We start from the raw sequence: 18,436 nt of genomic DNA on the forward strand, positions 1-18,436 counted from the left end.
AAAAGAAAAAGGAACATATATCGGCAGGACAAATAAAAAGCACATAAAAAACAGTAGATTTTAAGCCCAAATATATTGGTGAGTATATTAAATATAAATAGATGAAATGCTCCTATTAAAATTTGAAGATTGTCAGGCCATATAAAAAAAAGAAAACCTATCTATATGATGTTTATAAGAGACATGTGAATTCAGAAAGGCTGAGAGTAAAGAAATGGGAAAAAAAAAGACATACCATGCAAATACCAAAATAAAGCTAGTACAGCTATATTAACTGTAAACAAAGTAAACTTTAAGAAGTATTACCTGTGATAAAGAGGGATACCTCACAATGACAAAGGTTCATATTATGAAGAATAACATTTCCAAATATGTATGTACCTAAGAAATTGCTTCAAAAAATTTAAAGTAAAATATTGACAAAACTATTTTAAAAAAATAGACTATAATCAGTACTGAGAGAACAAGTGTGCACACGCAATCAGAAATGATGTAAAACTGAACTTGATATAAGCAATCTAACAGACATATACAGACTTCAGTATCTAACTAGAGAATACTCATTTTAAAGCGCACACAGCAAGACAACAAAATTCCAAGGGTTGAAATAATTTATCTGACCGTTAAAGTAATTTAAAACAAGTTTCCTAATAATGTAGTTACAAAGAAAAAATTAAAAATTCTTGTATACTCAGAAATTAAGAAATAGACTTTAAAACAAACCATGGTCAAAGAGGAAATCACAATGGAAATTAGAAAATATTTTGAATGAAACAATATAAAAACCCATGTAAGCTCTGTCTACTTTAAAGTTACAGCCTTAAATACATACATTAGAAAAGAATTAATTAATTAATTAAGGATGTAAGAATCTATTTCAGGAAACTAGATAAAGAACAACATAATAAATTCCCCCTGCAACAAAAGCAATAAAGAAAAGAGCAAACAAACATTAGAATAAAGACAATCAAAGCCAAATGTAGCTCTTTGAAGAGGCTAATAAAATTTTTAAAACCCTAGCAAGACTAAAAGAGAGAAGTCACAAATAACCAAAGGTTGTAATGAAAAAGGGGATATCACTACAAATCCTGTAGACCCAAAGAGGATAAGAGACTACTAAAAACAACTTCATGTCAATAAATATAAAATTTTAGACAAAGTGGAGAAATTTCTACGAAAATCTAATTAATACCATCAATGAAGAAATTAGGAATGTGAATAATATTAAAGAAATTGAATCCAGAGTCAAAGTCTTTCCAAAAACAAAACTCTAGGCCTAGATTTCAGTGGCAAAGAAGAAGAAATAACAAATTCTTCCACAGAATTAAAAAAGAAACTATTCCCTAACTTGTCTTTAGAGGCAGGCGTTAACTTTGATAACAAAACAAAACAAATACATTAAAAAGAAGGATTATTGCCAGGTGCAGTAGTGCATGCCCACAATCCCAGAACTTTGGGAGGCTGAGGCAGGTGGATCGCTTGAGCTCAGGAGTTTGAGACCAGCCTTGGCAACATGGCAAAACCCCTTCTCTACAAAAAAAAAAAAAAAAAAAAAACAAAAATTAGCCAGGTGTGGTGGCACGTGCCTGTAGTTCCAGCTACATGAAGGACTGAGGCGGGAGCCCAGGAGGTTGAGGCTGCAGTGAGCCAAGATCATGCCACTGCACTGTAGCCTGGGTGATAATAGTGAGAGCCTGTCTCAAAACAAACAAACAAAAACAAAAAAGGATTATTATGGGTTAACTTTACTCATAAACACATGCAAAAATCCTAAACAATATCCTAACTACAACGGAATCAAGTAATATAGAAAATGTAATATAAAAATTTTAAATATATGAAAAGTTGGATTTATTGTAGTAGTATGATACTACTACATACACATAATATAATGATACTACTACATTATAATGTAGTAGTCTAATGTAGTCCATTAGAAATGGACTCAGTGTAATGTGTCATATCAATGCAATAAAAAAGTCTGATAAAACCTCAATACATGCAGTAAAGGCATTTCATAAAATTTAACATTCTGTCACAATAACAACTCTTAGAAAACCTGGAATGGAAGGGCACATGCTTAATCTCATAAAGTACCTACAAAAATTCTATAGCAAACATCACACTTGGTGGTAAAAGGTTGAAAGCTTTTCCTTTGGGGCTGGGAACATGCCAGTAATGATCACTATCACCACTTCCATTCAACACTATACTGGAGGTTCTAACTTACATAAGAAAAAGAAAGAAAAGGTATAAGGATTACAAAAGAGCAAATGAAACTATCATTATTCATGAATGATATGACTGTACAGGTAGAAAATCCAAAGGAGTCCACAGAAAACTTATTAGAATAAGTGAATTCAGCAAAGTCACTGAATACAAGATGAAAAATACCAAAATCAATTGTATTTTTATACAACAAGCAACAGAAAATAAAAATTTTAAAATAATACCTATGATTGCATTTAAATATTAAATACCTAGCAGTAATTCAAACTAAAGATGTGTAAAATCTCAACATACAAAACTATAAAACACTTTTGAGAGTAGCTAATGATCTACATGAATGAAGAGATATATCATGTTCACAGATGGGAAAAATCAGTATCGTAAAAATGTCAGTTCTCCAGAAGGCAATCTATAGATCCAATGCAATCCCAATAAAAATCCCAAGAGAATTTTTTGAGGCTGATTTCATAATTTATATGGCATATAAAGAGCCAAGAATAGTCAAAACACCACTGAAGAAGGTAGGATGACTTATTCTACCAGATATTTTTAGAAAGCTAGGGTAAATAAAATAGTGGTGGTGTTGGTACAAAGATAGTCAAAACAGAGCACCTAGAAACAGACCCACACATAAGAAGGCTCGCAATTTATAATAAAAGGGGAACTGCAGGGCATCGTGGAAAGGAAAAATTTTCTTAAACATGACCCTAAAAGGTATTCATCCTAAAGGGAAAGACTGATTAACAACATTAAAATCCAGAACCTGTGTTCATCAAAAAAGAAAGGAAAAAAGCAAACCATAGAATGGAAGAAAATTTGCAACAAAAGTAACAATAAAGGATTTGTATCTGGAATTCATAAAGAATCCCTACAGAACATCAGAAAAAGACAGACAATCCAATTAGAAAAACAGGCAAGAGCTTTGAACAGGCTCCTCACAAAAGAGGATATAGAAATGGCCAACATGTATATATACACACACATTATACATGTTAGAGTCACAACAAAAAATACAATTTTTAAAAATAACACACCCATCAGAATAGCTAAAATTAAGGAATCTGGCAAAAGAAGTGCTGGAAGGAGGTGGAGCAATTGGGAATTCCTACACATTGCTAACATATTAACAACCATTTTGGAAGAAAGTTTGGCATTATCTACTAAAGTTGAAGATACATATATCCTGTGACCCTGCAAATCCACTCCTGTATATTTCTCCAACAAAAATACATGTATGAGTCCATTAAAATCATAATTCCCCAAAACACAACCCAAATGTCCATCAACAGTAGACTAAATTGTGGTATAATGCATACACTGATAAACTATACAGTTATGAAAATGAGCTACAACAAAATATGAATAAGTCTTACACACATAAGGTTGACTGAAATGAATCAGAGACAAAATAATACATCTTAGATGATACCATTTATATAAAGCTCAAAGTTAGGTAAAGCAAAACTACAGTGCTCAGGGATACATATTTTGGTAGCAAACAAAAAATAAAGTAAGTCATTAATGTAAAAATCAGGTTACTGCTTACCTTTGGAGGAGAAAGAGGATTGTGACTAGAAAGGGAAGGAGGAGAGCTTCTGGGGATGCTGGCAATGTCCTATTTCTTGAGCTGGGGTGGTATGTGGATGTTCATTTATAATAATTCCTTAAACTGAATATGTTTCTGTGTTTTGTATGTGTTTTGTTCTTATGTATGTGTTGTATTTTGCAATAAAAAAGATATTTAAGAGTTCCTTTTCAAAGTTAGCTATTTATGGAAATACACGAATAGCCTTTGAAAATTATGTGACTTTAAACTGACAAATTTCTGAGTTGATTTTGGCAAGAAAGAAAGGAAAAGTGCTGTCTCAAAAATAGAAATCCATGATCTAGGGCAGGTGATAAGGTAAAGGCTGGAGGGTGGTTCTAAGCGCATTCAGGCTAACTCCTCCAAAACTAAAACACTTAATGGGATAAAATCAGGAGGATTACAATATTGCTATTCCACTTTTAGTTCTAAAATCAACAAGGAAAAAACATGTTAAGAAAAACAAGCTGAAAACAGAAGATCACTCTGCAAATTTAACAAAAAATGACAAAGTATTCTTTATGTTATAAATTCCAGGACATCATCCAGTTCCATTTGACATTGACTATTTCTAGCCAAATGAATAAATAATATGATTTAAAAGCCTCAAGGAGCTTGAAAATCTGAGTTTATTCCTAGTGTCCACATTCCAGTATTCAATAAAAGAGCTGCCTTTTTTCAGTGTTCATACCATCAGCTGGCCACCGGAGTATTTCACCATGAGTTAGTTAGCTGCAAATCTTTTAATATGGCTAAAGAAAATCAAACAAGCTCAACAGATCTGATCTCTTTTAAGAAGCATTAAACAAAACAAAGAAAAATGGAAACTCCTACAGCCTAGAATTATCTTAAAAAGATTAAAGTAATTTTTAAAAAGTTGATTACATGGAGCTTTTAGAAACATGCGAAAATACTAATACTGTGTTAAAAACAGTACATAAGGTTGTATACCATTGGTTTTAAAAATGAGCAATACAAAATTTGCAAATACACTAAATTATTAACAGTAGTTTCCTGACTGGAATAATATCCTTCACTTTCCCACTTTCCTAAAATAAGCATGAATTTACTTTTTTCAAACTGGAATTTTTTCTTTTGGATCCATGTTCACTGTATATTCTCTTGTAGTGTTTTTTTCCATAATTGTTTTCCTACCATCAGCGTGTCACAGAGTGAAAAAGGCAAATATTTTCTTGACAGTATCATAAAAATAAATTTGACCTTGTAGACCTCCCTGAAAAGGATCTGTAGATAACACTGAGAAGTGGTTTATAGTATCCTTTGTTCATTTTTCACTGGGTAGCTAATCTTTCTATTTACTTATAGGAGCTTCTCTTTATTAAGGAAAATTAGACTTTGAAATAGGAATTGAAAATATTTTCTTATGGTACGTCACTTCCCTTTTACTTTCCTTATGGTCATTTTTGTCACAAAATAATACCTGGTTTTTGTTGCTGAACCTTTCAACTTTTTTCTTTAATGGTCTTATATAATAGCAAAGCCCTGTCCAAGATTATATTTTTCCATCATAATAGGGATTGTATTGGTTTTGACTGATCACAGACTACATGAATAATTTGTACCCAACTCTTAATGCAAGTACTGGAAAAAATATAAAGCCATATTGTCATCCTTTTTCTCAGTAACTATTCCAGTGACTTCCTGGCTTAAACTTTGCAGGCAAACTGTTCCTAAAATGAGAATATCAAATACAATTATCTTGAACTGTTGATAAGTAGTAGGTCTCAAGTCCTACTAAATCACAATTTAATATTATACACAATACCCAGATTTCCAATCCTTTATAGCACATTAACAGGATTATCAGAAAAATCTGGACTGGACTACCATTACCAAAGACATCACAGATAATATGCTTTTGACAGAGAGCCAAGATCAGGAAGCAGTTTAAGACATTATTAGGCTTATAGAGAGCTAACTATTCTCAGTTTGTACAGAAAAATAAACTAGCACTGAATTCATTCCTTTCAAGTGGGAGGAAGTGGAGTTCTCTTCTTAAAAGCTGTGTTTTCAGAGCTCTAAAAAGGTACACTTATAAAGTAGTTTATTTAAAAATTCTTCTGAATTGTACAATGAGATACTGGGACCCCTGACTTAATAAGAGATCTTTAATCACACTTAAGCTTCTTTCTTGCTTGTTTTCAGTTTCTGTTTTATGAAGATAAATGTTTTTTGGTTAATCTCTTTCCGTTTGCTCCCCTTTTCCCTTTTTATTTGCACTTTTTTCACCCTAAAGATGTATCCTCTTCAGCCACCTTTTATGGCTTGGTTTCAACTTTTGCATGAAAAGGTTTAGCTGGTAACTTTGCTGATTTCCCCTTGTGCTCCTTCCCGATTGCCCTTTGAGCTGAGTTAAACTACTTGGATATTTTGGCAGTATTAAGGTAGAGAGGTAGGGTACTTGAGTTCTACAGGATGCAGGGCAGTGAGAACCTCTGCCAGGATGGAGTGCCAGAGCTGTACTTCCAGTACTTTTATGTTTTAGTCTTTGATGTGAATCAGGGTTTTTTTTTCTTTCTTTTTTTAAAGATACAGGGTCTCACTCTTGCTCAGCCTAGAGTGCAGTGGCACAATCATAGCTCACTGCAGCCTTGAATTCCTGGGCTCAAGGGATCCTTCTACCTCAGTGTCCCCAATTCGTCGGACTATAGGCATGTACCACCATGCCCAGCTAACTTTTTAAATTTTTTGTAGAGATGAGATCTTGCATTGTTGCCACGGCTGGTCTGGAACTCCTGGCTTCAAGCAATCCTCCTGCCTTGGCCTTCCAAAGTGCTGGGATTATAGGCATGAACTACTGTGCCTGGCCTGAATCGGCTTTTTTTTTGTTTCTTTTCTTCCCTACATGGATATTCATCTTCCCCACATCATTTAGTGAATACCAGACCTTTGAAATGCCACTCATATTATAATCCTTTTTCTCTTTTAGAATTTTCCTAGTTATTCTGCTTCTTTATTTTCTTATGAATTTTAGTATCAACTTGTAAAGATCCCCAAAGTATTCTTTTGCTATTTTTGTTGAGACCACATTTGTAAGTAGTTATGAAACTCTTTCCTTGTCTGTGTAAGAACTGATCTTTGGTCAAATGTTCTAGCTCAGGATCCCTGGAAACCTGATAAAGGCAGGATGCAAATGATGTTATTAGGCAACATCACCTCTGGCAAAAATTAATCTGATTGATAAATTGCATCTGGAGAGGTAATTTATAAATATCCCATAGGAAGTCATATATTTCCAATTCCCTGAAAGTGGAGTCTGTTGTAATTGGGCATACCCCTTGAGGGGACCCTGGAAACAATATCTATGGAATTTCACAACAGGTTAATTCCTGTACAGGCATAAAACTTCTAAGGCAGAATAGTTCTGCATCCATTGGATGTGGAGTCCTTTTTCCTTGCACCTGAGTTGTGACTTAGAAGCCAAAGATAACTCATTGATGGTTGTGTGGACTGCTGCAAGGGCTCCCACACGAGGATGATCTTATGCTCTCTGCAGGCATGCTATACTTCCAGTCCCATATCCTAAGTGATTCTGATGCCAAGTGGAGCCCATGGTAGTCATATGAGTCTGAAAGTTGAGCCTAAGAAAATATCCTCTTTCCCTCCTAGTGGGTATTGAAACAATATATGAATAGATTAATTTAGAAGAACTGACACCATTACAAAATTTAGCCTTTCTTTCCAAATGTATTTGTTTAAGTCTTCTTTTGTAATATTTGAGGTTTTAAGGCTTTCTCTTTTTGTTTTTTTGAGACGGAGTCTTGCTCTGTCGCCCAGGCTGGAGTGCAGTGGCGCAATCTAGGCTCACTGCAAGCTCTGCCTCCCGGGTTCACGCCATTCTTCTGCCTCAGCCTCCTGAGTAGCTGGGACTACAGGCGACTGCCACCATGCCCGGCTAATTTTTTTGTATTTTTTAGTAGAGACAGGGTTTCACCACGTTAGCCAGGATGGTCTCGACGTCCTGACCTCGTGATCCGCCCACCTCGGCCTCCCAAAGTGCTGCGATTACAGGCGTGAGCCGCCGTGCCCAGCCTTAAGGCTTTCTTTGTACAAATCTTTTACATTTCTTGTTAAGTGTGTTCTTTGGTATTTGATGTTGATGTTTAAAGTGTTTGTGTGTACAATATACAAAATGGGCATTTTTCTTCCATCATATCATCCAAGTGGTTGTTTGCATAAGTAAAATTTATTAATTGTACTCAGACACCTTATTGACTTCTCTTATCATCTTTAAGTTCCTTCATTGATTTTCTTGAGTTTTGCATGTATATAATCATAATGGAAATAGTGATAATTTTATTTCTTTATTTTATATCTCCAATTCTTTTTCTTAATTGCTTTATCTAGTACCTTCAAATCAATGTCAAATAATAGTGGGGATAATGGATACCATTGCCTTTTCTGATTTTAATCAGAATGCTTCCAGTGTTCTTCCATTAAGCAAGATGTTGGATTTTGGGTTCAGATATATTTTTTATCATGCTAAGAATATAAGATATCCCTGTTTTAATAAGAATGTTTTTAAAAAGAATGCTAATATATCAAATGCCTTTAAAATATCTATGAGGATAATACGATTTTTCTCTACAGATCAACAAACATGGTGAATGACATTAACAGCTATCCTAACATAGAGTCATCCTTGCATTCCTAGGTTAAATCCTCCTTGGTCAAGGTTTATATTTTTATATTTATAGGCTATTGAATTCTGCTTGCTGATTCATTTTTATTTTATTTTTAAATTTTTTTTATTTTTTATTTTTTTGAGATAGGGTCTCCCTCTGTCACCCAGGCTGGAGTGCAGTCATGGCTCACTGCAGCCTTGACTTCCTAGGCTCAGGTGATTTTCTCATCTCAGCCTCCCTAGTAGCTGGGACTATAGGTGCTTGCCACCAGGGGTAATTTTTTTTTTTTTTTTTTGTGGAGACGGGGTTTCACCATGTTGCCCAGGCTGGTCTCAAACTCCTGGGTTCAAGGATCCACATGCCTTGGTCTCCCAAAGTGCCAGTGATATTTTAACCTAGGATTTTTGAATTAATATTCATAGATGAGGCAGTCCTACATTTATATATCAAGTGCTATCTGTGTATGGGGGTGTGTGTATAAGAACTCTCTTTCTCTCTATGGAGAGAGGTCCATAACAGACATAATTCTTAATGGTTTTACAAATACTAACTCATTTAGACCGGGCATGGTGGCTCACGCCTGTAATCCCACCACTTTGGGAGGCCAAGGAGGGCAGATCACCTGAGGTCAGGAGTTCAATACCAACCTGGCCAACAAGGCAAAACCCCATCTTTACTAAAAATAAATACAAAAATTAGCCAGGAGTGGTAGTGCACACCTGTAGTCCCAGCTACTCGGGAGGCTGAGGCATGAGAATCGCTTGAACCCAGGAGGCAGAGGTTGCAGTGAGCCAAGATTGTGCCACTGCACTCCAGCGTGGGTGACAGAGCGAGACTCTGTCTCAATTAAAAAGCAAACAAAAAATTAACTCATTTAATCCTAAATTTGGTACTATTAACCAATTTATAGATGAGAACACTGAAGCATGGAGATTAAATAACTTGCCCATATCACAACTACTAGTAAACTAGAGCTAGGATTTACACCCAAAAGTCTAGTCCAGAGTCCATGCTGTGCTCTGCTGCTTTTAATATTTCTATATGTGGCTGGACACGGTGGCTCACACCTGTAATCCCAGCATTTTGGGAGGCCGAGACGGGCAGATTATGAGGTCAGGAGATCGAGACCATCCTGGCTAACACGGTGAAACCCCGTCTTTACCAAAAATACAAAAAAATCAGCCGGGCGTGGTGGCGGGCACCTGTAGTCCCAGCTACTTTGGAGGCTCAGACAGGAGAATGGCGTGAACCCAGGAGGCGGAGCTTGCAGTGAGCTGAGATAGCGCCACTACACTCCAGCCTGGGTGACAGAGCGAGACTCCACCTCAAAAAAAAAAAAAAAATTTCTATATGCAATTTTTATTAGCTTTTCTTTGTGTATGCATGTGTGTGTGTGTATGGGGTGGGGGGTGGTGAGGATCAATGTTAAGACTCTTCTAGTTAAAAAAAAGACCTTTTTCCCCCTCTGCTCTGAGACAGCTTAAATTATATTGTAATTATGTATTTAAAGAGTTGGTACGTTTTCTCTGTGAAACTATTTACGTCTGATGTTTTTATGAGAGGAAGTTCTTAGACAACTCTCCTATCTCTTCTTCTTTTTAAATTAGTCTGTTTGGCCAGGGCATGGTGGCTCATGCCTGTAATCCCAGCACTTTGGGAGGCCGAGGTGGGTGGATCACTTGAGGTCAGGAGTTCGAGACCAGCCTGGCCAACATGGTGAAACCCCGTCTCTACTAAAAATACAAAAATTAGCCGGGCACGGTGGCAGGCGCCTATAATCTCAGCTACTTGGAAAGCTGAGGCAGAAGAACTGCTGGAACCGGGGAGGCAGAGGTTGCAGTGAGCTGAGATCATGCCATTGCACTCCAGCCCAGGCTGACAACAGCAAGACTCTGTCTCAAAAATAAAATAAATAAATAAATAAATAGATTAGTCTTAGGATTCTTTTCAGCTACTCTTTTGTTTGTTTTTGTTTAAGACAGGGTCTCACTCTGTCACTCAGGCTGGCGTGCAGTGGTGCTATGTTGGCTCACTGCAACCTCTGCTTCTCAGGCTCAAGCGATCCTCCCACCTCAGCCTTCCAAGTATCTGGGACAACAGGCAAACACCACTACATCTGGCTAATTTTTTTTGTATTTTTGGTATAGATGGGGTTTCACCGCATTGCCTAGGCTGGTCTTGAACTCAAGTGATCCGCCCGCCTTGGCCTCCCGAAGTGCTGGGAGCTACCACTCCCAGCCCCTTTTTGGCTATTCTTATTGAGAACCTTGAAGACGACCCAGGAGGAAATTGTTTTTATGGCTAAAAAATAGTAGCTAACATCAGTTCCCATTCCCTATCATAAATATAAGATATAAAGCACCAAAATTTACATTAAGTACTAAACTCTGAGACTTTGTGAGTCCTGGCTCACTCTTCAAGGCCCCATAGTACTAATGTCTTAGAGTTTGCTTCAAAACAAAGCCTATCTTGGTTTTAACTTAAGGTTTCCCTTCTGCACAATTATATATACAAGTTTATATGTAAGCTATATAGCTTTTTACAGAATTAAACCTTGTTGACTTTTACCAACTGGTAGTTCTTTCTCCATCTGCTTAATTTAAACTCATCCCTTAAGAGCTAGCTCACATGTCACTTCTACAGACTTTCCCTGTGCCACCAGGCAGAATTAAGTACTTCTTCCTTAGTATTCTCACCATATTTGGCACACAGTACTGTCTAATCCATCTCTCCCTCCTTCCTTTTGGGACAGGCTTTCTAATACCCACATTCAATCACCTAATCATATAGATTTGCCATGCTCTGTCTAAGGAAGTCTATATATGATTCTATTGTCTATTTTTTCTAAGAATGATATTCTGAAACAGACAGTCTTAATTATTTAATTTGGGTGAGAATTCTGTGAGACCAGTCCATTACAGGCTTCTCAGACTGTAACAAAAATATTGAGAGTCAAATGCTCTAATGTGGGGGATCTGAGTGATACCTATTTGAGGGAAATAGGATACCCTATTTGAGGGAATCAGTTGAAACTCACTTTTTCATTTTCTCCTAAGACTTTAAGAAGATAACAGTGGAAACAAATAGAAGATACTCCAGTGTTAGAATGAATAAGGCCTATGAGGAGAGCTTTGATTTCTTCTGAAAATTCTGTAAGGCTCACGATAGCAAAAGAATGCAAGAAGGAATGGCAAGGCATGATTGATGGGCACAAAGAAATTAAATACTATAAATCGAAGTAAGCCTAAACAGTAAAAGAGACTCATGGTGATAATGAAGGAATGAATTGCATTGCCTTTAGTAAACCTGATGACTATTTAGAAAAAGACATATACTACCCTCATGCAGAAAGTCATGATACTTTATGAAGACCCAAAGAAAGTACACGTTACTAGGGTCTGTCTATGGGTTAAATGTGTGAGGAGGAGGAACTATGCATTATCTAGACAGAACAATAATATAACTAGCTAAAACACAAATATCAGAATCCTAATGAAATTTTACTCAAAAATAGCACTTCAGGGCAAGACGGAAGATCACTGTTGAGTGCCTTTTGTTAAGTCACAAAAATAGGAAGGAACTGAATTATCAGACCACTTCCTGAGAAGTTTGCTTTCCTGATAAGGAGAGATCCTTTATCCAAGGCTTTTTTTGAAAAGACTGGTTGTTTTGTGTGGTATTATAACTAGGTATCCAAGCTTGTTCAAAAATCATATCCCAATGCCTGCAGTTATGGCTCACCAGATAATCAGGGTTAGTAAGCACTTTACATACAGCTAGTATCTGTTTGTAGGTACTTATATCTTGCATATGAAAAGGAATTATTCTCATCAAATATTTCTGTGAAGTGCAGTGAGCCGGTAGTATTATATGTATTATAGTGCAGTGGTTCTCAGAGAGTAGCCCACAGATCCCCAGCAAAGATGCTGGGGTGTGATGATGTCCTCAAAACCATTTCACAGGGTCTACAATGTCAAAATTATTTTCATAATTATACTAAGATGCTATTTGCCATTTTCACTTGTTGACATCTGTACTAATTACATACAAGCAATTGTGGGTTCAACTGCTGTCACCTTTACGTGAATCAAGGTAATGATACCAAATGGTTCTAGCAGTCTTCATATTCTTTTGCTACCACACATTTAGTTTTTAAAAAGTCAGTTTCACTTCATGTCATTGAACAAGAGGTGTAAATTAATTTTATTTACTTCTTAACTGTTAAATTAACTATTTTCAACTTTCTGTATGATTAACTGGAAATTACACATACAGCAACTCTGTCACATACTGATGGTTATCTCAAGAAAGAGTATTAGTGCAATTCTTTGAATTGCAAGCCAAATTAGCTGCTTTATTAATGAAACAGTACGATAATTGACAAAGTTTGATTATTCTTCTTGAGTACGTGGTTTGAAATTATATGAAGGGAATCTGTTACTGCAAGTGAAACAAATGGCGATATTTGCTGTCAGTGAGTAAACTTCGAGCTTTCAAACAAATATTAGAATTTTGGAAAACTTGTTATCTGCCCTGTGAGTTTGACAGCTTCCCATATGGTGTGAATGCCAACACCCAGGGTTTAGCCAGAAGATGTAACCATATCTTGCAAGGGACTATCAGTGCCTACAGAAATGAGATAGAACTGAGTTCACTGTCAACAGGGTAAACTGGAGCTACTACTTATCTTTACTTAGCCTACTGACAATGAGCCAGAATAGCAGTGTTGAACAACCAAGAAAGTGGACTGCCATCTCAACACCGAGATATCATACAGAATTCTGCCTCCCCTATCACTCCTCCCAGTCTCAACATCAGGGGAGAAAGGGTCAAGAAAGACGAAGGGCAGAAGTGTCTGACAAACAGAAATTACCCACCTACCCCCCAAAGTTTTAAGTTCCAGATAAAGGTCTAGTCTGCCCTGGGAGGAAGTGAGAAGAGCACTGGATTAAAACTGACTGAAGTTTTAATATGAAGAGAACTGACTCTTAAATACTAGAATGAAATGAATTTTTGAAAATTATAGAATTGGTTTCAAGATGCTGTTAAGGTAACTGATATCTAATGGGAAAGGGATGTTTGACAGGCTGGAGTTGAGAGACAGTTATAGACAAAAAGAAAAACTGACTTGTATTAGCATCCCAACAAGTTAAGCCTCCTCAATAAAATGGTTACACACAGGTGGACAGTTTTCCACAAAGATTGGTGTTCTCAGCCTTCCATCCCCCCATTCCTTTTTTTGTACAATCAATGGAACTGAAGAGGGATACCAGCAATGAGATCCTGGTATGAGTTCTAGCATACCATAATATTTAAGTCTAGAACTAGTACACCAATTTGGATTAGTTCACTCCTATTTGTAGCTCTGTCTGATAAATGCTAAGTGGATAAGAACCATATTTCTACATCTGGGAGGACACCATCGGAGTCACAGATATGAATGGACAAATAAGCATTACTAATGATAGGAGATGCTGAAAGTAATAGTATTTCAAATAATAAAGTGGAGGAGATTGCTGGGAACACAGCTCATAGAGCAGAAATTAATTTGATATCTCAATGCTTTTAACTTTCACCTTTTAATGATTCAACCAAAGAAGAAACCCAAAAGGAGGCTCATCTAACAAAGAGGAAAAACCAGTGTATTTTAAATGGATGCTGTTCAACTACACAATACGGAGGAAGGAAAATGAAGTATCTAAAGAAAGAGATTAAGAGAAAAGCAAGTGAAAGGTAATCAAAAAGTAGAACCTGACTTGGGGCCGAACATGGAGGGTGGACAGGCATGAATGATAGACAGGGCGGAACAATTCCTGGATGAACGAGAGACAATAATGTAGAGTGGCTGTGACACATTGCATTATTAATACATACCGAGACTGAATTGCGGGTAATGTTCATGAATCTAACTGCAATTAGTACAGGTTTCTGGATTAGGAAGGACATGAAAAGGAAAGCAGAAGGTTAGAATGTACATGTCATTGCCTCATTAAAAGAGAAGGTTTAATCTTGCAATGGACTGAATATCCATCTTCTGCAGCACTGGAAAAAAGCGCAGCTTATCTATCTGCTTTGAAAAGTAGGTTTATAGCAAAAGGCTCTTCCCTTCCTGCCTGGATAGCCACCACTAAATTGGGCCTCTCAGAACTGAGCTCCTGAAAATTCATACTACAGAAATGTTTCACTTTTAAGTGGGATTTCTGTTTTTAATTTCTAGGGAAAAGATTTAGATAGTATCCCCTATGATGAGTTTTATTTAATATCTTTACTGCCTGCAAAAAGCCCATGCTTATGTTTGTTTTTACAGAAGACCCTTCACTACCTTAATCAACAGACCTTTGTTAAGCACTTATTCTGTGCCAGGCAGATTAAATAATAAAGGAAGAAAAAGAATTATTTTAGTGCTAATCTAAATGCAAACTGTGAAGATATGGGAGGAAGTACTGCTGGACCCCTGAAAGAGTAAGGGCATGATGAAGCCTGCTTCTCTTTAGAGATTTATTGGGAATCTGAAATACGTGCTCACTGTCACAATTTTATTTTACAACTGAGAGGAAGGGTGGCAAATGGGCAATAAATAAACCTTAATGCAGCAGTTTTCCAGTTATCCTGAAAACTGACTTCAGGGTAACATATATGGATAACTCCAGTTCTCAATGACCACTAATCAATACGGCTGAAGCTATTGATTAGTGGTCATTGAGAACTGGAGTTATATGTTACTGGTTGCAAAGGAAGATATTAAAAAGTGGGCAAACCAAGGAAATAAATTATCAGTTTTACAAGGACTGTCTCAAAACCTAACCCTAAACTCAAAGAAATACTTTTTGATTACAGTAGACTCATAGATGGAATTCCATTTCCTTAAGAATCAAATGATTCCATTCAAATTCAGTTACAAATGATTAAGTTCTCTACATCCCAGGAGTCTTGGCAGGACCGCCAAAAGTGACACAATTAAAGGCGGGAACAGACAGTGGAAGGAAGTGGAGAAAAAAGTTAGAAAAGGATTACGTTTTCATAGAAAGGACATGAAAAGAAAGCAGGGCAGATTATTAAGACACCAACATTTTACCTAAATACTTGATTTGAAAAATTCTGCACATTTAATCACATAGATTCTATAATGTAACTAAAGAGAGCCAGCAGATTAAACATGAGGAATCCATAGCACCTTGAGATGTGGTGATGTTTTACTTGTTTTTTATAAAAAAGATTCTGATAATAATCCTTGTATACACCACAAAAGCACATTTAAATTCCCAAGACAACTCCCATTTTTCCACTATTCCATGTGTTGCATCTTACCATTGATCTACGAATCAGTGACAACCTGGTCTTTGCCTTATTCTCAGCAAATTCCAAGCTACTGATATCTTTGAGACGAGCCTTGTATTTATTCATTTGTTCCACAACGATCAGCTCCACACAACTGAAACAGGAGGAAAGAGAAAAAAACTGTTAAGAGGTGAAGTAAATAAAGTATAGCACTCACAGACTATTTTTGTGGTAGACAGTTGAAAGATGAAGGAAAAAATTAACATCCCTTACTTGATAAACTCAGAGACAAGGTTTAGAATGGTGGTTCACAACTTTGGCTGCACTTTAGAAGCCATCTAAAGAGCAGTTACGGCTGGGTACAGTGGTTCATGCCTGTAATCCCAGCGCTTTGGGAGGCCGAGGCGGGTGGATCACCTGAGGTCAGGAGTTTGAGACCAACCTGGCCAACATGGTGAAACCCTGTCTCTACTAAAAATACTAAATCAGCCAGGCGTGGTGGTGCACGCCTATAATCTCAGCTACTTGGGAGGCTGAGGCACGAGAATCACTTAAACCTGGGAGGTGGAGGTTGCAGTGAGCCAAGATCATGCCACTGCACTCCAGCCTAGGCGACAAGAGTAAAACTCCATCTCAAAAAATTAATTAATTAATTAAAAATAATACAAAATAAAGAGCAGTTACAAATCCCAATGCCCAGGCTACACGCTACACCAATTAAATCAGACTCTCTGGGGATGGGATCCAAATATTGATATATTTTTTAAAGTTCCTTTCGCAGTCAAGATTGAGGAGAGCAAAAGAAAACCACGTTAGAAGGAAAGCAGAGCCCCAAGAAAAAAGACCAAGGTGAAATACAGGAATATTGAAGTATTAAGACGAAGGATTCAGAGCCATTAAGACCACAGTTAGACTAGATTACACGAAGATACTAAGTGTCCATAATTTGGTAAAATGGAAATTTAAAATCTATTTAGAAACTATAAGCAGTCCTAAAGAAAAGCCAGATTTTAAAAATAAGATGCTTTAAGCCAAATGATGCTCAGTTGAATCCAGGAGTTTGCATCCTCAGCATAAGAAAACCCAGCAGTGTCCAACAATCTTCTTAAAAACACCTGAATTTATGAACCCATTCACTATGTTTGATATCTGGATACAGTGACTACATAGTCAGAAGTCCCTGAAGTCTTGTAAAGGTTATGGTAACTGGCCTTACGTGGTAGTCTTACTGATGTCCTGTACACTTTGTAGTGGGTCAGTGGTGTCAGGGCAGCGGAGAATGCAGGGCGCAAACACAATGGCCAAAGCATTAGCAGACATTCGATTAGTGTCTTCCTGCAGAGCAATCCTAAGAATTAAAACAAAACAAAAAACAAGTGACTAAGGGATAAAAAGGGAGCACCATAGGGAAACAGGCAGAAGAGATGAGCAAAAGAAGACAGTATGACATGAACTGCACAGTACTAGAAGGATATCCATTAAGTTTAAGGGTCTGCAGACTTTTCCCAAGTTGTTCCTTTGTTCCTTTGTCTCTGGAAAATGTATTTTCACTTGTTCTTTCCTTGAAGCAGTCTAGGTCAGCCGATAGCTTCCCAAGGGAAATTTGTGACCTACCTGCTCTAGGCCAAGATCACTAGATGAACATGTCCAAAGAATGCAGAATCGGCCAGGCACGGTGGCCCACACTTGTAATCCAGCACTTTGGGAGGCCAATGTGGGCAGATTACTTGTGGTCAGGAGTTTGAGACAATCTTGGCCAACATGGCAAAACCTTGTCTCTACTAACAATACAAAAATTAGCCAGGTGTGGTGGCGCACACCTGTAATCCCAGCTATGTAGGGGGCTGAGGCAGAAGAATCACTTGAACCGGGGAGGCGGAGGATGCAGTGAGCTGAGATTGCGTCACTGCACTCTGGCCTGGGTGACAGACTGAAACTGTGTCTCAAAAAAAAAAAAAAAAAAAGAATGCAGAGTAGAGGCTTTAACCAAAAATAAAGATGGCTTTCTTCTCAACTACTGCTGATATTTACACACAGGGGAAGAGACACTACTCCTGACGCCTCTTTGGTCAATTCCTGAGAATGATCTGAACCCCTCATATGAATTAGGTCATTTCAATAGATTATATATCCTTTCTAGTTCAGCTGTTAGAAAACAGGCTAAACTACACACTGCCACCATGAGGCTGAAGCTGTTACATGGTTCAAACAAGGGCAGAAAAGCAACTGCCATGCATTCCAGCTCAGCTGAATATTTCTGCTCCAAGGTATCCTAACCAACTGTTTGAGACACTGACTTTATAAACAGAAGAAAAAATAAATACCTGTCAGTTTTCCAAATGGAGAAATTCCTTATCTATTTAAAATAATCCAAGAGAAACTATTAAAAATCGTTCCCTTGCTTCTTAAAGTTACCTGACTAGATGAAAGATGAGGCGTTCCAGTGTATTGAGATGAGTTCGGGAGAGTTGATCAATCACAGAGTATACACCACGGATTGTCTCCTTCCTCTCCTGAAGGCCTAAAAACAGTAAGAGCAGAAACTAAGACTAAATATCCCCTCTTATACAGTGTATCTTCCTCCCAGACACTATGAAGCAAAGAAGGCTGGCTATAGAGTTTTAGGAGTAGTTGTACCTCTAGGGCAGGAGAAGAGCAACTCACAGTAACTATTTAACTCCTTTTGCTTGAGTTCTAT

At 37.2% G+C, this 18,436-nt stretch overlaps 1 protein-coding gene across 24 annotated transcripts in view; it reads right to left on the minus strand.

The window, feature by feature from the left end:
* The window catches only part of MYO9A (myosin IXA), a 307,532-nt gene that overhangs the window by 10,758 nt on the left and 278,338 nt on the right, over positions 1-18,436 (minus strand). For all 24 annotated transcript variants that reach the window (XM_055363670.2, XM_055363662.2, XM_055363671.2 and 21 more), the window contains 3 exons: positions 18,154-18,259; positions 16,955-17,086; positions 15,769-15,892 (listed from right to left, as the gene is read on the minus strand). In XM_055363670.2, the coding sequence (XP_055219645.2) occupies positions 15,769-15,892; positions 16,955-17,086; positions 18,154-18,259 (362 nt within the window). The remainder of the gene's footprint in view (positions 1-15,768; positions 15,893-16,954; positions 17,087-18,153; positions 18,260-18,436) is intronic.

This window comes from Gorilla gorilla, chromosome 16 (genome assembly GCF_029281585.2).
Source record: "Gorilla gorilla gorilla isolate KB3781 chromosome 16, NHGRI_mGorGor1-v2.1_pri, whole genome shotgun sequence".
NCBI classification, from domain to species: domain Eukaryota; kingdom Metazoa; phylum Chordata; class Mammalia; order Primates; family Hominidae; genus Gorilla; species Gorilla gorilla.